General features: G+C 37.2%; 1 protein-coding gene and 1 non-coding gene across 5 annotated transcripts; one reads left to right on the top strand and one right to left on the bottom strand.

The window, feature by feature from the left end:
* The first annotated feature begins 12457 nt into the window (after positions 1 to 12457).
* Positions 12458 to 24442, top strand: LOC132045853 (calcium sensing receptor, chloroplastic). Of its 4 annotated transcripts, none has more exons than XM_059436426.1 (13): positions 12464 to 12773; positions 13627 to 14397; positions 14537 to 14631; positions 14727 to 14841; positions 14981 to 15058; positions 15148 to 15240; positions 15554 to 15637; positions 16205 to 16303; positions 18001 to 18063; positions 21791 to 21821; positions 23034 to 23080; positions 23309 to 23367; positions 23967 to 24442. In XM_059436426.1, the coding sequence occupies exons 1-13, from the start codon at positions 12717 to 12719 to the stop codon at positions 24202 to 24204; spliced, it is 1830 nt and encodes a 609-aa protein (XP_059292409.1). In that variant the 5' UTR covers positions 12464 to 12716; the 3' UTR covers positions 24205 to 24442. The 4 variants fall into 4 exon arrangements, with proteins under 4 accessions (XP_059292412.1, XP_059292411.1, XP_059292409.1 ...); XM_059436427.1 differs by having other exon boundaries at positions 12466 to 12773; positions 14540 to 14631; XM_059436429.1 differs by lacking the exon at positions 23309 to 23367 and having other exon boundaries at positions 12458 to 12773; positions 23967 to 24147.
* LOC132045854 (U6atac minor spliceosomal RNA) lies at positions 19724 to 19843 on the bottom strand. Its single transcript, XR_009412544.1, has one exon. It is a non-coding gene; the product is annotated as a U6atac minor spliceosomal RNA (small nuclear RNA).
* Positions 24443 to 24520: the final 78 nt, after the last annotated feature.

The following is a 24520-nucleotide window of genomic DNA, read 5'->3' as shown; positions in this document are numbered from 1 at the left end:
AGTATCCTACCCGTCCCCAAGCCTACATTACAACTGAAACAATTCCTAACGTGATCACAACTGAACTATCCAAGGGTGAAATCATAGAAAATAAGGGCAAGCCTATGGTATTTGCATATGTAGATGTGAATTTCTTTGTGAGAATGAGTGTCTTCTCTTTTCTTTAGTCTTTTGTCCCTTTGTCATTGCATAGATGTGTGCGGGACATTCTTTGGTCTATGTGAGGGCATGAGGATTGCAAATTGTGCAAAAGAAAGTGCCCGCCTAAAGTGACCTTTGTGATGTTCAATAATGTAATGTCATAAATTGAAGCTTCCTTGTGAGTCGTAGCATTCTTGAGTTATGCATCGTATTTTGATCATGAAAGTGAGGTGGTCCTTGGTAGTAGAACATGCATTCATGTAGTTCAGAGTCAAAACTATTGTAGACATTACTACCCTATGATATCTAGGTAATAGTTGAGTCGTTGTGTTGTTTTACTTACTTGAGGACAAGCAAAGACTTTAAGTTGGGGGTGTTAAATTTTGGTACGCTCAAATTACACCTTTTATTAGCGTAAAGCGGATGATGTCAAATATACTAACCCAACAAGGTTGGGGTCGAATCCCACAGGCAATATGGTGTGAAAAGGTTACTAAAATCGTAGAATGCTTTATTTAGGTCTAATGTCTTACTCCGATGAATTTGTAGAAAGTTGGTTATTTATGACTAATTGCTTTGGATTGTAATATATGATAAAAGAAACCAAGGTTGTGTCCCCACCAGATGAATGCAATGCTTAGGGTTCTAATATGATATACTTCTAATGGGTGCACTTAAGCTCAAATGGAGTTCCTAATTGTCATGACCCAACCAGAGGGCCATGACGGGTACCCGGAGCTAGCCTACAGATCACCACCTTTCCTTTTATCATCTGTCTTACCTTGAATAAATACAATTCTCAAAGAAACACTTAATATGGGATAGTCTTCAATTACTCCTCAAAACATATATATATATATATATATATATATATATATATATATATATATATATATATATATATATATATATACACAACTATATAAGCCCACGTGGCTACAAAATGATATACGAGACATACACTAGAGAGATCATAAGACATCTACTACCCACACATATGTGTCTGCAAGCCTCTAACTGGGATACTGAAATTATAAGGACAGGACAGGACCCCGCCATGCCCCAAATATGTGCGCAAAAGAATATACCAATAAGCGGCAACTCCAGAGTAGTGGAGTGCTCCTGTATATTTGATGATAAAGCTCCTACGAATCTGAACCGTCTCCCTGTCTACCTGCGGGCATGAACGCAGCGTCAACAAAAGAAAGGACGTCAGTACGGTAATGTACTGAGTATGTAAGGCATGAATAAGAACATAACAAGGAAATAAGAAACATGAGATAAGAAGATAGCCTGTAACTGATTGCCTCAAAAGGCGGATATCATGCATGCTAACTTTTACTTTTAAAACATCATAAACATATGCATATACATAAACTGCCCATACCTTTATAGGTACGATGTAATCATCATTAGCCCGCGTCCGGGGTAATCATTTCATGCCGCCCACTAGTGGTGTTTGCCCGGCCAACTAGGCACAGTGTTATCCATAAGCCACCCACTACGCCCATCGTAGTGATGTCTGCCCGGCCAAATAGGAATGGTGTAATCATACATAAAAATAAGCATGCATTTGAGCCTAATTAAAGCTACCATCATATCGGAGTGACGTAAGGTCGGTGACCTCCGATTATCTTATGGAACAATCATCATCACTATATCTCACCTTGCAAGAACAATGATTATAAGGTGAGCTCAACAATAATGAACAATATGAAATAGCTTAATAATCTCATGATAGCATCACAATCATAAGCTTTGGAACTTCTAGAAATAAAATTGTTATATCCCGTATTTCGTACATTGGAACAATCCGGTTTATCTATGGTAAGTTAGAGACAAAACCATTCCAGGATACAAAGTCGGGACTTTGGACCTTCGATTTTATTTTGAGACATAAGTTGTGCATGAATTTGTTTGCATGGAACAATTAGGAAAATTTGGACCAAAATTGGAATTAATGGAACTTGCAAATCATGCATTTTTTCATGCATTTGGCCGTGTAGATGTTGGAGTTGGCCCACCCATTTTGTGTTCAATTTTCATTGCTCCAACACATGGTGTGGGCCAAGGGCAATTGTGTACTTCATATAATAGCAAAAGATGACCAACTAGTCTTCATTATTCATTTCAACACTTAGACAAAAAAAAAGAGCAAGAGTGAAGAGAAAGTGAGGCTCTCGGCCAAGCCTAGCAAAAATCAACTTCCATTCAAGCCATCCTAAAATTATTTCTTTGATGCAAACCCACTAAGTTGAGGTCCCTAAGTAGCGTGGAAGTGTCGTTGGAGCGATCAACCCGCTAGTTTTCATTATCGCAAACCCTAGCCTCTTGTGAAGTGGAAGGAAGAAAGGTAAGATTTGATTATGTTTTATGTGTTATAAAGGTTGTATGTATATTGTAGTATGCTAAAATGAAGGAAATTCATGAAATATAGTAAGTTGGAATTGAGGCCATGTGTATGAGGGTTGGGCGTGTGAAGTATGTGTGTGTTGTGTTATGTTTAAGTGATGAATTAAGTCCTATGTAGTATGTTAATTGTTGTAGGGTGAAGAAATGAGTGAGAATTATCAAATTGTGCATGATGGTATGTTGGCCGAAAATGGGGCATGTTATATGACAAAGAACGCATTAATGTCGCTTAACGTTTTAGTCGTCGTCGTTATGAATTCTATGTTGGAAATGAATGTTTAATGACTCAAATTGATATCGTAAGTGTTGTGGGCTGAATTGAAGGCTATTGTATAGTTGATGTAATTTGTATAACTATGAGAATGGCATTGTTAGAATGTGAATTGTTGATGCAAATCATGATTCGGGTTAGAAATGGGTCAGTAGTGGTGTCTGGTTTGGGGACATGTGCAAATTGGAGTTTTGTTGGATTGTTGGAAATATTGTATGAATTGTTTAAAATGTTGTTGAATGTTGTTGGTATGGATTTGGATTAGTATATGAATGTATAAGCGTCGATGTTGGCTTGAACGTGAGTCGTTGAATCGAATATGTTGAAAGTTGTTGAATGATGTAAAAGAGAGTTATTAGTGTTATATTGCTTTTCGGATTGATTATTAATGTTGCTAGGTTGGTTGTTGTTGTTGTTGTTGTTGATTTTGGCCGAGTTAAATTCTCGGGGTGGCCTATTTACGGGGTAAATCTTTTTTAAATTTCCGAATTAAGGGCGAAATTGGAATTTAATGCCCAAAATGCCTATAGCTAATGTTGGCATATTATGAATTGTTTGTAGACTTTGGGCAGCCCGAGACACAAGTTTAAGTTGGACTAGCTTGAGTTTGGAGTAGCTTTGGAAGCGTTTGAGGTATGTAAAGCAACCTTCTTTCTTTGGCATGCCTTGGTTAAAAATAGGCTATGACACGAACTTCGAGGGAACTCTATTCTCGCAATCCGAGCATGACTATGATACGCATTTGTTTCTTGGTATTCATATGTTGGATATGATGAAATATTGATCCTTATGTCCTTAGAAGTATTGATTTACCAAAGTTATATGAAAGTTTAATTTTTCAAAAAAAAAAAAAAAAGGTTTTTATTCTTAAACAATTCTAAAACTACGAACGCCCGTAACTTTCACGAAAAGCTCGGATTGCCTTGATATTTTCGTAGAAGGTTGTATGATGTTAGACGAGTATGTTTTCCATGGCGGAGCCCGGCTCGGGCCTATGCCCGTCCGCGGGTCCCGCGACGTTCCTTTATGTAATTTCGACAACTTTTGAAAAAGAGAATGTTGTAATTATTATTTCGATTTCAAATATGACTATTTTACTTATCTTTTGATTTATGACAATGATCTTATGCACATGATTTTGGTACGTAATTATGATTTATGAAATCCCCCGTGTGAGATGTTCCCGAGTGATATTCGAAAGAAAATCGATTTGATTTATGTTTTGGCTTATAAATGACGGTTCGTTGCGATTAACATATTAAGTCTTCGAAATTATTTTGAATCGTATTTGGTTACATTTTTGCCAAGTCCCGGTCGGCCGGTTTTCTACGTTGTATTCTCAAATATGATGTGTATTCAAACATGATATGATGGTCCGATTTACCGATGCGTATATATTCGTGTTATGATACGACCGCAGATATAAATGAGTGCTTTTCTATTTGCCGTGTATGTATGCTATGTTGTATGTTATGTTTATGGATTCAAATATGATCACTGTTTCGTGATCCTGGTGGGGGCAAACCCAACCCGCAAAACCCAAGGGCAAACCCATCGGGAAAACCCAATGATGACGCAAAATTCCACATTGGTTTAGGCAAATCCCACGTTCGCAGGCAAAATCCCACATTGGTCTAGGCAAATCCTACATTGGTTTAGGCGAATCCCACATCGGTTAATGTCGGCTCATATGATAAGGTATGATGTTATGATGTGCTTCGATATGTATATGTATAATCTATATTTCAGGAGTAAGCGTGTTGATATTCTGATTATTATAATTGTTTTCTGTTCCTCTCGTTGCATGACTTGCGTGTCGGATGACAAAGATTTTGAGATTCGTTATTATGTTTACTTTTTATACCTCTCGTTCGATCATGACTCAGATTTGTTACTATATCTTTTGCTTTGCATACTCAGTACATATTAAATCGACCCCTTTCTTCGGGGGGCCGCGCTTTCATGCCGCGCGCGCACACACGTTTCGGTGACCAGCCGCGTAGGATTTTCGTTCCGTCGTTCGAGTGCTCCCTTTGTTCTGGAGCCAATATTTTGGGTATATATTCTTCCGATGTATATGATTATGTTATTCAGGGTACGGCGGGGCCCTGTCCCGTCATCTGATTCTGTTATTCTGTATTAGAGGTCTGTAGACATAGATGTGGGTTATGTACAGTTTTGTTCGGATGCGACGTGTGAGTTGTGTTTGGGCGGCCCATCCGCCGTGGCAGCCTTGTCGGCTGCGTGTATATATGCTTTGACATGTTATGTATATTATGACAGCCTTACCGGCTTCTGTACAGTATATGTGTTTGTATGCGTCCGTTTGGAGCCACGTTTGATATTTATAGATGTATAAGTCGTCTGTATGCCGAATCTGGTTAAAGAGCGCGTATGGGTGCCCAGCTCGGGCACTAGTCACGGCCTACGGGGTTGGGTCGTGACAAAAATCATCATCATCATAGAAAACATCTCATCTTTAACATTATATGAAGCCGTAAGAATCATAAACTTCTAGCTTTTGGAAGTAAGAAGGTCATCGAAAAATATGGATAGAATTACAATATAGGAATCATGCCTTGAAAAAAAAGGTGACTAGCCTTACATACCTTTGTGTTTCCTTAATGACTAAACGTTCTCCTTCCAAGCTCACGACTCTACATTCAAGAGAATTCGTACTAAGATTAGGTCATTGAAGACATGCTTAAGCTTAAACTAAATCATCTATAAGCTAACGGAATTTAGGCAGCATTTCCTTTGTTTCCTTGACTTTCCCATATAATAAACAACTCCCAAACATCAATAGCAACATCCATAATATCATAATCAAGAAGCTTCTCTCAAGTTAAGCATGGTTCAATCCTCAAAACTCCTTTTCAGGTCATTCATAACCATAGCTTCAACACAACACCACATTCACTCACATATAATACTTTCCCAACACCATTAGCATCACCCATAACAAGATTATAATCATCGCATACTAAGAGTCATGACTCAAGTTAGTTTACTATTGAAAAAAATCATTAAATCCATGTTTGAGCTTCACCTACTACTTTCTTCCTTCATCCAAGTTATTCAACAACCAAATACTCTTAATAAAATGAAATAGATGTAAAACTCACCTTTTATTATGTAGGGATGAACTTTGGATCAAAGTATCTCACTTGAATGGAACTCCAACTTCAATACCCGAAGAAATCTTGAACTCTACAAACCCTAGAGAGCCTCTCCACACTTGATTCCCTTAGTTCTTGCTAATTAATCTTTGATTTCCCTTGGGTTTGTGTTAATATGACATGGGGAATGTTCTAGAGCTTTCAAGAGTTATGGAGAATGTGGGAAATGAAAAATACGAACTTGGGTCACATATATATAAAAGAGGAAAAATCTGGAAAAATTTGACCCGACTTGGTTATACAGACACTTAGACGGTCTGTATAACTTTATACGGTCCGTATAAGTGACCGTATAATCCCACCAGAGATTGACCTTCTCTGGAAAGGTTATACGGGCCCTTATACGGACCGTATAAAGTTATACGGTCCGTATAAGTGGTCGTATAACCCACTTTTTCTCGAACTTCTCTCGTTGATTCGTTTGACCTCCAATCCTTATGAAACCTTCTTGGCACTTATATAACACTTCATTAACCATCCAAGGGGCTTTATATCTCTTCCTCAAAGTAATGCTAAGCAAGGCTTAACTCAAATGATGTGAAATTCTCCCAACAAGACTCTACCTTAACTTTCTCCGACGAGCTTTCTTCTTTTGCCTCAAATGTCTTTGGAATCTTAATTAGAATTATTACGTATCCTTTCTTACTTTTAGGGACTTCATGTACACCCTAGACTTACGTTAGTCCACTCATCATGCGAATAACATGAATCTCTCCCAAGGTGTAACACTAATATTTCCCAATAATTAAGAACAAGATCTCTTTATGATTTTCCCAAATACAAAAGATTTTATATGAAGAACGATTAATTATGCCAAGTAAATTCCTCTTATTCCTAAGTGAATTTATTAAACAAGGTTTAAAGCCTTGAGTTCTTGTTATCAGTTCTTACTAAACCCTAATTATTTTTCCAAATAAATCAAGGTTTTTGGCATAAGCTAATGTTTGCAACCATCAACTAACAATGAATAATTAAAGAACTAACAAACCCTAACAACCTATTATGCACACATCATAACTAGAAACCCATGCGCAAAACACCCATCCTTAGGTCCACAACCTTAGTAAGGAATTTAGCTACTCATGAAATTGATAAAAATGCAAGACATTGTAATTGTAATTGTTGTTTGAACTTACAAAGAGAATTGAAGATAAACGAAATAGAATAGTCGTGAAACCCTTGAAAAGTACTAAGAACTCAAAATGCTCAATACAAGTTTTAAACTCAAGATATCTGAAAAATAAAACCCTATCAGGTATTTATACAAGTCCAAAACTCAGAATTAATAAAACTAATCCTACCCAGGTCGGCTTGCAACTCGACGAAGCGTCTTTGTACATTGACGGTACCGTCAAGTAACGACGGTTCACTTGACGGTCTCTGACAGACTTGTACACTTACAGGATGTCAAACGACGGTGCATGTTGATGGGACCGTCGTTATTCGACGGTACGTCGAACAACCCATCCTATTACCCGTCAACACTGCATAGCCTCTGATCTTCTGATAGCACAAAGACGACACAAACGACAAACCGTCGATATGTTAATGGTCCGTAAAAAACGCGGCAGAATGCCCGTCTTCTAAAAATCCTCTTTTTCACTTGCTTTGCATTCCAAACTCCTCAGAATACCTGCACATCAAACTGACACAAACTTACTCGAAAACAAGTAAAACTTAGAGTTAAAAAGCATCAGATGTACCACAATTTCACGGCATATCAGTAGGTCGTTACATGCTTCTGCAGATCTGTTGTTCTGTCGTATTTGGGAATGTCGGGCATTTTAAACCTCTTCAGGATCAACTCCGGCACAGTAGAGGGCTTATGCGCCAACTGGTTGTACTTATTACAGTCTGGACCGGTAAGGATTGGAGGTGCGCCTGGGATCTGATCCATCTGAGCGTGGAATCCCTTTGCATTCCGGTCCATCCTTGTATTGATCTACCTCATGCATCTTATCAGCTCGGCCCTGAAAGGGTCTTCCGGAGTGTTTTCATTCCTCGAGCCATTATTAGAACCTTAGGCCCGGCCATCCTCCGACCGAGCCTCCACTTCCAGGGCAACAAGACCGGTTCCCGGGACCGTTTACGACGTGGGCGCATAAGGAGGCACTTTGATTATGCCGTTGGGATTGTTAGCAGCCGCTGATATTGCTTGCTGAAGTTCGGCCATAATACGGTCTTACCGTGGTGACTCATAATCACTCTCTACTGCTCCCTCAAAATATTCTCTATTTCTTCCACGGGCTCGTCATCTATGTCGTTGGGAGTCCGGTCTATCACACCCTAATTTTTGATAGGGTGTGATGGGCACCCGACCCTTACTTAGGGCCGAGCGAACCCACTGACTCTCGTTACACTCATAATCATACTGGGCCATTAAATCATGACATACATGCATAATGAAAACTTTTCAAGAAACAGCGTATGTTTCTCGTCTTTTCTCAAATCAAATAAAATCGCAACATATGAAGTTTGTAACACAATGCATAACAATTCATCGGCTTACATAGCTCGCTACAAAACCGACATCTTATATACACGACAACGTTCGCAAAGTCTCTAACATAACTCCCGATACCATATCACACATACTCGACGGCAACACTCTAGGAAGAAATGGAGCTCGCCAATCAACTGGAACATACGGTACTAATATCCTCGACTCATCTGTATGTCGCGCGTATGAAACGCAAATAGAAGCGAAGGGGGTCGGTACGAAATATGCCGAGTATCGCGGGAGTACGATGAAACGATCATGACCGAAGTAAGGCATGTAGTAAACATAATAACACGAATGCCAACACGCTTGCATCTCAAGTACAAATCATGCATACTAAATACGTAAATAAGTGTAATAATCGAATGTCAAAATGCTTCAAATATAAATAATCGAATGTCGAATGCTTACCCACGAACATAAATCACGCATGTCAAAAACACATATCATATGCGGTCCATAATGACCCGGTGGGCGAACGCGGTCGTCCCTCCCCGTCTTAGGGCGCCACAACTCATCATACTTCTAAGGTTTCATATCTCCGTACATCTCCGTATCACATCATACTTCGTAACACATCATATTTGAAATCACATCATATTTCGAAAACTCATCATACTTCTAAAACTCATCATACTTCGGAATAAAGCATAGTGCGCACGATGATAACCGGCCCGGGACTCGGCGAAGGAATTAACAATAATGTGCATGAGCAGAATCGTGGGAAACTATATGCAATTTAAAACATTTACAAAGATCCAATAGAATAATCAAAACGAACTAACATTCATAAGCCAAGACAATAGTCAAATCGAAGTTCCTTTCGGATGTTACTCGATACATATCAAAAACGAGCTTTAAAAATCATAACTACGTATCTAATCATATGCATAACCATCATCTTATTTCCGACTCAACAAATAAATTAGTAATCATACTCGGGGTCGGGATGATAAACATATTAAGTTCTTTCAAAAAGCCGCTAGAACTATACAAAGGAAAGTCGCGGGACCCACGGACCAGTGTCAACCCAATCCGAGCCCGCCTATGAAAGACATAGTCATTATACGCCACGGAATCTCCTACGGGCACATCGAGGCGATCCGGTTCTGTCTACGAAAGTTACGGCCGTTTTTAGACGTAGAATCCTTTAAAATCAAGAATTCCTTTTTGCACATTGAAATCCAAGCATACAAAAGACATAAAGACCATAGCTCAATTAAGTTAAGAGTGCGGACATCAAGAAGTGAATAAGAATCGTAGACATACTCGGATCGCAAGAATAGAGTTACCCCGAGGCTCGTATCATAGCCTACTTACAACTAGGACATGCCAAAAGAAAGAAGGGTTAAGCCTTACATACCTCGTTCGCTTCCTAAGCTAATCCAACCTTACGTCTCGGCTTCTCAAGATCTACAACAATATCGTTAGGCATCGAACATTAGTCGCAAGCACGGAAGAATTCAATTTCAAAGCCACTACTTTATCTACAAAAATTTGGGCAAAGATGTCCCCTATAAATTCAAACGACCACAGAATTCAACTCGGCCCATCTTCAACAACAATACCAACAACCATATAAACAACTCCAACAATGGATTTAAAACGCATTCTAACATTAGTAACTCTTTTCTATACAATTCGACAATATTTCATTTTCATTCAACTACATATATTCAAACCAACATCGACGACCACATGTTCAAGTACTAATCCAAAACCATTCAAACAAGATTAAAAAACATTTCAAACAACCCGCAAATTATTCAAATCACCCAACCAATGCACCGTGGAACCCGAAACCTTCCCAACTCAACATGAACAACTTTAACATATTTCTTTCTTCCAAAACTCATAAACTTCATCAACAATCCACACATTGACAACATTATTATCATAAATACAAGAAAGCGCATTAGAAACATATTGGCTTCCAAAACAGCCCGCAACAACTACGACACCATCTTGAATCATTAAACTCTCATTAGCATCATAGAATCCACAACACACAACGAAAAATACTAACTAAAAGTAGTTCATTCCTTGCCATACCAAAACAACCCACTCAACGGCTTGGGCCATTTTTCCAACATCAACGCACACGACTTTTATACACACCTACACATCACAACACGTTCAAACCATCCACAACAACATCAACCAAACACTAAATAACATTAGTTTATCATTCCTACACTACACCACACATACACGGCCACACAATACAATACCATATTTTTATAAACTTCACTCATTTCTACATTTCACAACATGCACAAACATCTATAAGAACATGTAACCAAGGCTAAATCTCACCTTCTCCATTGGACTTCCCCACTCGGCTAAGATTACAATTTGCACGAACGGATGTTTTTCTTGCTCCAACAACCCTCCATGTTAAAGAGGACCTTTCAATGGTATGAAAACTAGAAGGAAATAATTTTTCGTGATCAAATTTTCATGGAGCTTGTTCGGCCATGGCTATGGCCGAATGACTCCTCTTGTTCTTTCTCAAAATTTCTTGAACTTTCTAAGGTGGAGAGGAAATAATATGACTAATTAGTCATCCCCCCACATACTTATATTAAGCACACATGTGGCCCATGGCCCACATCACATGCACGGCCACATGTGGCTATTTTAAATAAATTTTCAACTTTCCATAATTTAACTTTTAACCCCAATTTTCCTTAATATTCCATACCAATAAAATCATAAGCAACTCGTGCCTTAGAACAAAGTCGGAAAAAAAAAATAGCCTTGTCCATCACTCGTCGCAACCAACTTAAAATATTCCAATGTACAAAAATGCGGGATATAACACGGTCCCTCGCAGTTTGTTGGCCGTAACCTTTCCCTCCGGTGGGAGTCTCCCTGTGCTAAGTCCCGATGGCTAATTGCTCCTGCTGGGGCCCGAGGGGCGCAGGGTGCAGGTTGCCAACCTCAGGTACACCATTGTTTTCTATATCAGCATTGATTTGGTCATTGATACCATTGTTCTCCATATCTCAATTAAGATTTCCTAAGCGAAAAGTGTAAATGAATTAGTGTAAAATGAGTGGGTCGAAACGATATCATAATTGTCCAAACCCCAAGGTGGGCGCCAAATTGTTTGCGGATACAGTTGAATTTGTGTACATAGTTTATGGACACAGGGATTGTAATGACCCAATTAGCAAGATTAACAAAGAAGATATAATAATTAATAGCTAAGAAATAGTAGATTAATCAAAGAGCTTGGAAAGCCTGAGTTCTGGTATAGCTTGTGAGATGAGGCCACCGGAGAAGACTTCCTAATTGAGCTTGACAATACAATGAAGAACAATGAACTTTAGAGAAATTGCTAAATAATCGTAGTATGCTTTGTATGCTTGCTGAAATATGAATGTGTTACAATAAGCATAAAGTTCTATATTTATAGCTAATCTATGAGGGACATATTCCACAAATCACGCCCTTTTAATAATGAATGAATGCCTGTCATAATGGCCAAGTAACGCTTGCAGGGGACCCCGAGATCTTCCGTAACGGCTGCCTGCTGAGCTTCATTCCACCCGACCAGTAATCCGAGCTAGAACACGCTTCCCCCGGTTCAAATCTTTCAAGATTGTGAGCTAAGCAAGTCCTGTGCTGCTGGCTAGATGAATTCACCCGATGTCACATGACTGGTGACTCATATTTGACCTTTTACTATTCCCGCGTGTCCTCATTTGATACGACCACCTGACAACTCTGGTTTTTACCCAATACAGATGTCAAATTAATTTTCGTTAATACAATATGATCTAATATTCTCAGATAAATCAAATCACAACTTGAAATAGATAAATATCATAACTGAAAGTATTTTTTTTTTATAGTAATAATTGGGAATCAAAAATGATTTTTTTAAATATTAGAATAAAAAAAAGAAAGAAAGAAAGAAAAATGGGGCCCTGGAGGAGAATGAGAGGCCGGGAAGAAGATGAAGGTGATGGCTTGAAACAACGCCACACGATTCTTCCAATCACATCTCCTTCTTTCTTTCAATTGGATAAAACAAAGATTCTCCTTTTTGCACAAATATTCCCAACTAATGCTCAGACTTCATATTATCTGCTTCAAATGAAAAATACCCATTTCTCTGAAATATACAATCTTGATTGTTGAATTTTATATATTGGTCCTGAAGCAGAAGATGAGAGATTGCTGAACACGGAGATTGCAATAGACGATGATGGCAACTTTACCTGTCTGTTCAACTACTGCTTCCTCTTCTTCCCATTCAAAGGTTACAACTAACAAGAAGCAAATTAATATGCCGTGTGTTGTTTACTACCCCATTTAGAAATAATGTTTAAGTTTTTCAGATGACTTTTTCTTGTTTGTTAAGGGAAAGGGAAAACTGTTTTCTGTTTGATATGAGATTGCTAGGTGATTTTGGTACATTTACAAGTTGATCCTTAACTTCGTTTATAACTGTTCACGGGATGCTTCAATTGTTATATTAGTATTAGTGAGAGTTAAAAATGTTCATTCCTTTCCCATTTAAAAGCTTACAAATGTACATCACACCTAACATGTATGAATCACTTAAATTTGTACAAAAGGGATTAGAGCTAGAATAGCTACAGCCTACAGGAATGCAACTTGCAACTGATCTAAACTATATGCTAGTTTTCATCTATTGAGTAGCTCTTAATACATGTTTGATACAATATATTAACTTCATACAATAATCCTAACCGCCTATAACTGTTTTTTTCTTTTTCCTGAAGTTGCATGTTTGTACTACTTCATATTCGGGAAGATGCAAATTACACTGTTAGATATGAATTAATATTTGCAGAACCGCATAATTCGTGCCAGCTATTGTGTCCAATGCAAGCTAGTTCACTATATAACTATCTTGAAAGCGTGCTATGTTTGAAGCTGTCGATTTTCAATCAACAAAAGACTAAAGTCACAGACACAGTTAGTAGTAATGTTACTCATTCACCCTTAGTTGCCCAATGCTCCACCGAGACCTATGGTGTTATTTCTTTTGAAATTTAAATTCACTTGTTTCCGTGATCCAACTATTAATCGTTGTAGACTTGGAAAGTTTTTGTTAATTTCAGATATGAAAACTTATGCTCCTGCAGATTCCTATCTATGGGGGGTTCAAATCCTTTTCCTCCTGTTGGAAAACATACCAGATGAAATGCAATGTCATGGACTTGGCTAGTTCATTTCATCTTCATGGAGCTTCATTCCGAGGACAATTGCCTATATCTTTGTACTCAAAGTTTGTACACAAAAGCAATCTGTTCAGTTCCATTTGTAGTTGTAGCCGAAATGTATTTGAGGGTGAATTATTGACTAATCATCTGGGCATGACTAATGACTCGAGTGGAAATCTGAGATTTGTAGATAGTTCTGTTGGAGCGGAGGAGATGATTGGTTTTAGTAATGACTTGGTCAATATTGCACCAGAGTCCATAACTACCGTAGATCTCACCCCTGTCTCGATATTGGATTCGGATACAAGTTCATCATCTGCTATGGATGTTTTCAATAAGTCAATCACTGATTCACTTGATGAAATTAGCTCGTCTGTTAGAGGTGCTACTCAAGCAGTTGATGATGTTATTAGTAAATTGACAGAAGCCTCTGGTAATGGCGTGGCAGGCTTGAAAGAAGCCTCTGGAAATGGCGTGGCAGGTTTGAAAGAAGCCTCTGGTAGAGTTGGGGTTGTTGCTGTTGATGCATTGAGACATATAATTCTGATTGTTGAGGATTCGGTATCACGACTTGTTGTGTATTCTTATGGGTCTGTGAAGGAGATACTTCCTCCAGAAGTCCAGGATGCGCTAAATGTATCTGAAGAGCGTGCAGTGAAGCTTCTTACTCCTTTTGGGACTGCTCTGGGACAGGTATCACTAGTGTTAAGCCTTCTTCATGTTTGATACATCTGCACAACCTTCTGGTTGTTTCGCTTCCTTTTAGATTATACTGTAGGTTTTTTTTCCATACTTGAGAAATACTTTCATGTTTCTTCTACATTGTGATTAGCAGGGCTACGCTGCTTTGGAGAGGAGTCTTGGCTTGGATCCAAGTGACCCAATTGTTCCGTTTGTTCTTTTGCTTGGGGCATCAACTTCTTTTTGGTATGAACACCCCTCTATTCATTGTTTCCTGTTATTTTCCTATCACAATTAAAGTTCTACAGAAAGAAATTATATTGCTCATCAGATTTCTGCAGGGCTTTTTATTGGATATTGACCTATGGTGGATATGCTGGAGATTTATCTCCCAAGTCAAGTTTTGAGCTTCTGAAAGGAGATAGGAATGCTGTACTCATTGATATCCGGCCTGAGGCAAGGCGTCTGCAGAATAGTTTATTCTGAGACCTTTGTTGTTCCATTAAATTTATCTCAGTAAATAATAATGCTTTGATTGGATACATGGAGAAAATCTTTTAGCTAAACATGAGCAAATGCCTTATATTTTCTGAAGGATATCAGAGAGAAAGAAGGCATTCCTGATCTTCGACGCGCTGCTCGGTCTCGTTTTGCCAATGTAACACTACCTGAGGTCGGTCGATCAAGTTCAAGGGTTCGATTAAATTTCTTTCTAGTTTCAAGAGTTGACAGCCCTATTTTTCCTTGCTAAAATGTTTTCAGATTGATGGATCTGTAAGGAAGTTGTTCAAGAGTAGAAGAGAACTTGATGACTACCTGCTAGCTGCTGTCATTAGGAACTTGAAGATTGTTCAAGTAAATCCAGTGTTGCATTTTTTACACAACTGTCTTTGTATTTGTTCAAATTCAAATTTTAACACCTGGAAAACAAAAGAACATCTTCCATATTTTTTCGTTGTCCTTATTTAATGCAATAGCTTGAGAAGCAAAGACTCACAAAAGAGCCAACTCGATTTATTTTCTCTTGAAGTAACCTGCACTTACTAATTCATGCTCTTGCTTTCATTCTTAGTCTATTAGTGGTAAAAGATTCTTATGTTTACCTTGCCCATTGACTTTTGATAACTTTTTAGTGTTTTGATTAACACTTCCATTACCCAACCTATAGGACAGCTCTCAGGTTATAGTTATGGATGCTAACGGTAACAATTCCAAGGGCATTGCGAGGTCACTCCGGAGACTTGGAATCAAGGCAAGTATATTTGCTTAACGTCGATCTCCCCTGTACTTGTCATTAAATATTACAGGTAGCGTCATGAATAAGAATAATGTGAAGAAAGAGGCAACTGTATGGTCTACACATTTTACCTCTGGTACTTTTTAATCAGTTAGAAATAAATGCGGGCATTGGGCTACTTTAAGCTTGGAAAGCCTCAGATCTATGTATGCTCCTTTTGTAACTTAGCATCACACTAATTCTTTACAAATCTTCTGGTATGTATTTGCTTTCCTTTTTGCCTGTTTTCTTTCAGTTATTGTAAGTAAATGTTAATTGGTTATTGCTATAGAATGATATTCAAATTGTGATGACAATGGACCGATAAATAGGATAATAATCTTTCATGCCTTTGCTGATTTCAAGAACATACAGTTGCTTATTAAACATTAGGACTTTACATATAAACGCAAGGAAGTGCGAAACTTGGTTTTCAAGTACTGATGCACATTATGTGTTTAAAAGATTGTGATCTTGTATATCCTTCTGAGACTCCAAAGCGTGCCTCGTTTGGTTGATGACTGTTTTTTATTTAATCAACAGAGACCATATTTGGTCCAAGGTGGCTTTCGGTCTTGGGTGAAAGAGGGCCTCCGCATTAAGGAGTTGAAACCTGTGACTACATTGACAATCCTCAATGAGGTATCTCTTGACTTTCTTATAGTGCGCCATGTGATTGCTGAGGCTGTGCTGATCTTCCTGTTAAAAAATGTCAAAAATGAAAGATGTCTTGACAAAAAAAGTAAACTACTGTGAGCTATACAACACGCCAATGAGTATGCAAATCGTCAGCTACTTCTCCAAACCCCAAAAGTAGGGATCAGATACAACCAGATATTTAAAATTATGAACTTTCATCTCTTTCTTTCTAACCAAGGATACCAAACAAAGTGGATGATTGTCTTGTCACCCCAATACTTTTTTCCTACTATTTCTGAAACAAGGAAATTGCCAGTCGACTTGCATGACTCATTGTAAAACAAGCACAATCGCACCCAATTTAGCGAACCACTTGCAGTGGGAAATGTTGTTCAGACTCTTATGAAAATAAACAGCTTGACAGAAACTCATTCTTATCTTATCATCTGGACAGGCGCCACCAGTTGCTTCCCGGGTAACCAAAGTAGAAGCTTTTCTCAGCCGTTTTCCCTTATAAACAGGCTACCCCTCATTAAGGCATTATAATGCAACTTTATGGTAAAAATAAACCACTTGTACTGTCAAAAAAAAACTTTCACAGTGCTAAAGAGCATCCCTTCGGGAGATGTAAATCGTTTCGTGAATATATCAACCTCCCGTTCCTTCTAAACTTTGGATTAGGTAACACCATTCTGCTTCTCACTTCGAATGTCTCCTTAACAATGCATAATTCGGTCGCTTCCTGTTGCATGTTGTTGGAATATTTTTGTATTATATGACCATCTATTTTGTGAGCTTCTGTTGCAACTTCCTTTGAAATAGAACGAAGTTGAGGCAACCTGTCCTGATCTTTCTTTAGGGCAAAGTGATTAATACAGTAAACAAGACAAATCAAGGGAGATCTTCTTTTTTTGCCCTTGATTTAAAGATCAAGGAAAAGTAAATTTTATTGGAGAAATCAACGGATCTTATCGTTTTTCTGTTTCCCTTTTATTGATTTTGTTAAATCTGGAAGAACTAAAGATGATAGGACAAATCAGATTTCCCCTTTTTCTTTTCCTCTCTTCCCCCAAGGTTTTAATGTGCTTTCTTCACCCATTAGATTGTGAAATATCTACATGTTTTCTTTTTTAGTATTTACTCGCTTGCGGTATCTTCTATTTGAAATTGTGAAAGTAAACAGGAATTCAACTTATTCAAGTTCCCTTTAAATCTTCACTATGTTTTAATTTGATGAATAATCTTAGTTAACTTTTAATTGTTAAGATGGATCTTGTTTATAACATCTAAATATGAAGAGAACTTTATGCGGTTAGGCTTCTAATTGTATTTTGAATTTCCATGAAAGTTTGAAATATAATTTTTCCTCATTAAATTGAATTTTGACTTGTAGGAGTATAATGTTGATAAGCTTTTAATTCCAAGTAATTTGATGGCTTTAGAGAATTATTTCTAATTTTTATTTCCATGAAAGGGATTGATATTACCCTCTTGTTACTTAAAAGATACATGTTTCTGATAGAATCGTATGGAAAGAACGGTTGTTCTCGAAGAAAAGCTCACATGGAATAAGTATTCTATGTCATTTTATTGGTAAATATTGGATATATACCTAGGGACTGGACTGGAATGGAATTATAAATCTATTGCCTACTAGTAGGGCAGAAGGGGGTTATTTTCAGTCATTTGGTTATTTTCAGGAAGCTGAGGCAATTTTTGAGGAAATCAACCCAACACCGTTACAAGTTGTTGGATATGGAGTGGTAAGACTTTCTGTATGTATGATATGCAATTGAAGTCTTATAAAGCATTTCTTTTCTCTGAAGTGTTTTTCTGTTTATTATTAGTAATTTTTGCATATACAAGAGTTACAACCAGAAGCCTAATTATGTGGTTCTCTATGCCCATCCAATCATCTATACAAGTAGGAATGTCTCGTAAGAACTAGGGAGGTCGTCTGTATCTGGATGATTGGTTTCTCTTTACCTTGAAATTCTTTTTCTTCATACGGTCCACGTGCTCTAACTCCTAAACCTTCTATTTCCATCTTTCCAGCTCCACATGAGTTGTTCTACATTAATGGGCATATGCCAGATGACGCCAAACAGGTTTAACTCAAGTTCCTCATTTGTGGGTATATGGATAAGCAAATGTTTCACATTCTCCCATTTCCTATATTTGAGAATATGGTTCTGGAGATGCTTCGTCCTCTGTTGGTGTAACCAAGGACATGCTATTCTGCATTTATGGTTTTCTTCTAATGAAATATCTCTTTTGCTGCTATCACTGCCTTGATATCTTGCATTCAAGCCCCAATTCTAGTGGAGGAACCGAGTCTTTGATTCCCTTATGAATATTCTTAATCTTCCCCTCAGGTTGTTTGGTACAGCCAGAAAAGTGAAACTACTCCTTTCGTCTATTTTTGAGGGTTGAAGAGGTAAAAATGGATTCCAATTTTGCTTCCCCTTCTCTTATACTTCCATTATACAAATAAAACACCTGCTACCGTGCTTTTAGTCCCTTCTTGCAACCGCTCCTTCTTTTACCCTAATGAAAGATGGAACTCATTCAAGCAAGATGGATGGATTTCTCCTAATGAAATATCTCTTTTACTCATCTTCTTTCTGTTCCCCATTTTGATCAATATTGCTTTCCAACATACAAATTGGCTATCCTCAAATAAACCTTTTGTTGGCCATAATTTTTTATGTCAAAAACTGTAGGGTCACGTATTTAATGGATGTTATCTTGTTTAACTTGGTTTAAGTACTTCCAATCTAATTTCACTAGCATACTGCTTCGCGCGGTCGTGAAAAAAATAAATCAAAATACGATTGAATATTAATGTCATAATTTTGTAAAAGAAAATCAAACTTTTAGTAGTAAGACATTTTTAATGTTTCTTTTAACATCCTATATACAAAATTCTTTGGCTGAAAAAATCTGTGAAACCAAAATTCATATGAATTAATTAATTTTAACCAGTATTTGTAAACTTGCATAAGAAAAAACAATTAAAAAGAGAATGGTATATAAAAATCATATAAGACGTTGGCTGTGGCGCTGCCATTCTTTCGCTGATGTCTGTTGGACTTTTTTTTTTGATAAGTCTTTTATTAATCTGGTACATATGCAAAGTACAGAGCAGAACTACATAACTAACATCAGTCACACTACATATTACTCCCTAAGAAATATAGAAAATCCAAATAATGATCCATCCTATCTAGAGTACTATTGGAACACCAAAAGAATAGATTTTTGATGCATTTGTTCTTGACTCTAGGAATCTGCATCATCTTTCCTTCAAAGCATGCCTTATTTCTTTCCAACCAAACAATCCACAATATACAGATGGCAATTGTCCTCCATATCTTCTTCAATTCCTCTTTTAATTCCCTGAGCCTGCCAGATCTCAAACAGAAAAAAATTGGGTAAGATCCGGGGCAGGTAGCCTTAACCAGATGTGTTTGATAACAGGTAAAGCCCGAAGGCTGTTCCCGTCCCTGTGGGGGGAGATGCCAACCATCCGTCCGAGATCATACTTGTTCTCTCTTTTTTGCCTGCTTTGTAAGAGAATCATATGAGACTTGAGAGATTGAAGAAGGGAGTCCATCTAACCAAAAAGTAGTTTTTCAAAAACTAAAAATATCTTATTTTTGTTTTAGAGATAATCTAAACATACAAGTTTATAGCTTCAACGAAGTTAATTACATAGAAATCCTTTTGGGTTGTTTCACAAAATTGGATTACTCTCAACTTATTATTTAAATCAGCACATAGTCAACTCATATACTCTCTACCTCTCAAGGTAGGGGTAAGGTCTGCGTACACTCTACCCTCCCCAGACCCCACTTTTTGGGATTTCACTGGGTATGTTGTTGTTGCTGCTGTTGTATAGTCAACTCATAGACTAACTCATAATTGTAACATACCGGGAGAAAGTAGAGGGAAATATCAATGATGATCATCCAAGTGGAGGTTTATAACACAAAAGGCACTATTTTTTCTGTCACTAAAAGTCATCTAACTAAAGCTTAGGTAACTAAAATATAAACATGGCCGAAACATACATAATTTGACCCAAAAATCTAATGTGGCGCTCTTAATCATTTAAATTAGGCTTCATAAAAAGGATTAAATGTACTAACCTATTTTAATTCCCAACCCGACTCATGACCCTTTTTCCAACTCGGTTCATACAAACCTTACCCATTCCAGAGCATATTAGATCGCACCTTCTCCCTCTCTTCTCCTTTAGAAATTAAGATGTGTGGAAATAAAAACCTAGCAGAAATACATGCTCTTGAATTGGTGGGGTTTGTGCTTTTACCTATTTGGAAAGTGGGTCGGGTTGGGTATTAATATGGGGTTAGTACAGAACCTTTTTTATGAAGCCTATTAAATTATTAATAGAGCCACATCAGATTTTTCTGGTTAAACTATATATCTTCCAAATTTTAGTTAGCTAGACTTTAATTAGATGACTTTTGCGTGACCAAAAAAAAAAAAAAGAAAAAAGAATAGTGACTTTTGTGTTACAAATATTTACTATAACTTTCCCCTGAGAAAGTATATTATATTAGTATGCTGAAAGTATTTTGCAACTATACATTAGATACCAACCGTGAATCAAAAAAGTTCTTATTGTATTATTTAATCTCTTTGAGATAATAGCTAATGGGAAAGATCTATTGACATAGCTATTATGTACAAACATTGGAAAAAAGAAGTTCACAAATGCGGCAGAAACACTTGACGTAATCTAATGTTTTAACAAATCTGAAAATAAACTAAAAAGCATTATAAAGAGCATGATGGAGAAAGAAAAAGCAACATACCTTGAACCAGATGCCATTCTGATGAAGAAGCAGAGGCACGGTGCATGAGACGACAAAGAAAGACAGAATTGGGGTTAACTGTTCCTGGCAGAAAGAAGAGGGAGGGAGGAACGCCAATTAAAGAAGTTAAAGTCTAAAGATGTGATTACTCAGTTTTTTTTGTCTAAAAACGTAGGTTTCCTGTTTCCTTTTTTTTTTTTTTTTTTTGGTTTAGAGCGCCTAAAGTGGAAAATTTGAAGGAAAAAGCATACAATCTAAGCAAAGATAAATGCAAATCCTGGTCTATGAATGGATGCCACATCGCCTCCCCTAGATCAAAACTTTATATATATAGCCTCTTCAATAAAGAGCTCCTTGTTTCTTCCCCATTTCTAATTTTGTTGTTTGATATATATTTATTATAAAGATAGATAGATAGATAGATATTTGCTTCAGTATAACCTTAGAGCATCTGATGGTTGATTTCGGTCTATAAAGTTTAATGCTTACGAATAATGAAATAGATATGTCATGCTTTTTTTCCTTTCATGTTTACCAAGCCTTGTTCCTATCTTTAGTGATGCAAGAGTTTACACTCTTTTGGTTAACTTTATCATACTTGAAACGTTGTTTGCTTGATTCAATAACTCATGTGATGCACTGTTGGCAGGGTTTGGTAGCAGCAGCATATGCATTAGTTGGTGAGTGCAATTTCTGCCAAATATTCTTTATCTGCATATTTTCTCCAAATATTTAACAGATAATGTTTATTGGAGAAGAACACAGGCTATTATGAAAGTTCTCTTTTGACTTTCAAGTTGGAAGAAATCTGCTATCAATGTTTCTTTTGTCTTTTGGGGGTAGTCGTGTGTTTTGGAAAATTCGGGGAGGAGGAGTACTCTCAATCTCTCATTTTTCTCTTGAAGACAAGTGGAGGAAATGAATTTTCTTTACTTCACTCAACTTGCTTACATGGAAGCTGTATGGTATTTATAGAAACTTTCTAGCATATACTTAGTCTAGTACATGTACTTTTATTTAACAATAAGCTTTTACTTTTCCTTGGTTCTATCGGAAACAACCTCTCTGCACCCACAAGTGTAGGGGTAAGGTCTGCGTACACCCTACCCTCCGCTGACCCCACTTGTGGGATTACACTGGGTATGTGGTTGTGGGAGTTGTTTACTTTTTCCTGGTTCATGAACAAAACAATACATGTATCCCAGTGGCGAATCCAGGATTTTCAATCAGGGTGTTCGGAAAAACAACTGAACCACTTGAGCGCATTTGCTCAGGGTGTTCAAGTAGTAATATATGTGCATGAACACAGAAAATTTATCCTAAATATACATCGTAATTTTTTGCCCAGGGTGAACACCCTGGGCCTTTACTACATCCGCCCCTGATGTATCCTAAGACTAATACATTTAGTTTCTAATTCATGAACTAAGATAGTTCATGTATCACAAAAATCTAAGAAAACCTTTCCTTCTTCCAACCCAAGGCTATGGTGGAGGCGCAGACTACTTTTCCCTATGGGAACTTTGGGTTTCACGATATTACGGCAGCTTGTTTGTTCTTTAAAATTAAGAATAAAGCAAGATGCTCTATTATCATATTCTGTTTTTAATCTCCAAACTACTTTAGCCTAGTAATATGAATTGCAGTCTCTCCAACTGTTTATCTGGTTTTGATTGAAGTATAGGTTTTCATGTCCGCATAAATGTTTGAGGCTTGAAGATTCTGTCTGCCAGACCTTCCATTTTTTTTTTTTTTGGTCATGATCTTCATTCTCTTAGTTTTACAAGGAAGCAAGGGAGTGCCTTTTATTCTGTTTTAAGGATTGCTAGTGCATCACTGGATGCTTGTTCTCCTAACTGAAGACACTAAGATTTTTTTCTTTTATTCTCCAGAGTGGGAGAAGACACTACAATATGTTGGAGTTTTTGGCCTATGTCAGGTAATAGTTCTAGTTTTCAAATAAACTTTCTTTAATTTCCTTTATCTGAATACACTAAAAACTAACTGAAATGAGTGAATAAACTTTTTCATACTGGATTCTGTTGTTGGAAAGCCAAACCAAGATTTCATGATTATTTGTCAAAATTTAATTTCTAAAAGCTTGTTAGTTGTTAGATGTTAAGCTGATACTTCATTTCCTAAATCTGGATTTATTTTCTGTTTTTAGACTTTATATCGCCGAATTTCTTCTTACGAGGAGTCAGAAGATTTTAAACAGGATGTGAGGTAACAGCCCGTTTCATGAACTTGAATTGCTGTAAAGTGCTATACATCTTTTACATAGTGTTATTAGTGTTATATGCTCCCTCCTTCCCAATTTGTTCGTCTTAGTTACTATTTGGACAGCCAAAGAATATTTTCTTTGACCATAATTTTTTCAAATACTTCCTAAATTTTTTGAACTATTAACTTTGTGACTTATAATATTATGTAGTTTCTAATTATGTAAATTTTATTTCAAGAAAAATGAAGATTCTATGTCTGAATTTAGGCCGAACATTATCGTACTCCGAACTAAAACAAACAAATTGGGACGGAGGGAGTATCGTTGTTTGTTCTTTGAGCGACTCTCCTAAAGTTTTATAAGGTGGAAAAAAGTTAAAAGAATAGAAGGTAGAGAAATAGCTAATGCACATATTAATGAATTCTTGTTGTAAATTTGATATCATCATGGTTTTCTCCCAGATCTGGTTTTTATCATTGCACACTGTTGGGCACCATTACGTTGTTAAAATTTGTACATGCTTGTGATATGAGATATTTTACTACGTTGTAACTGCAAATTATTAGCGTCGATACGGATGCTTACTGTGTTATTTTTCCAGGCAACTTTTGGCCCCAGTTAGGCTAGGAGGCCAGGCAATGACATGGGCAGTTGGCAAGTTGGAAACAAACCGTAATCGTAATGGACTGCCAACTTCACCTTCTTCAACTGACGTTCAGAGCAGGGTGTTGCAGGCTGCTGCAAAGCATGAATCACAACCAGATAATGAAGAGATTCAAGATCCATCCCCTGACACTATGGCTTCCGTCAATGAAAACGTTGATCTTTCTGAAGCATAGAGGATTTAAGTATTTCGCAGCTGACTATAATAGTCCAACTGAATGACATGTTGTTGGGATCCATCTTTGTTTAGATGAGATTATCAACCAAATAAACACCACCTTAAAATTTGTATAGTCAAGATTTGAGATTCTTCTTTTGGTAATGAATATGTTTTGTACATTCGTTGGATATACCATTGCGAACACTGTTATGAATTTAGCAAAAGATGTCCCTCAATCCGATTCAGTTGCTTTATCTTCTGTTGTGTCCACTGGATGTTTCAGAAGTTGCCTTGACTATTCCCTTTTTTTACGTTATCACCTTTAGGTCGCA

Source organism: Lycium ferocissimum, unplaced genomic scaffold (genome assembly GCF_029784015.1).
Source record: "Lycium ferocissimum isolate CSIRO_LF1 unplaced genomic scaffold, AGI_CSIRO_Lferr_CH_V1 ctg824, whole genome shotgun sequence".
NCBI classification, from domain to species: Eukaryota; Viridiplantae; Streptophyta; class Magnoliopsida; order Solanales; family Solanaceae; genus Lycium; species Lycium ferocissimum.
Note: the sequence above shows the minus strand (reverse complement) of the source record. Positions and strands in the feature narration are given on the sequence as shown.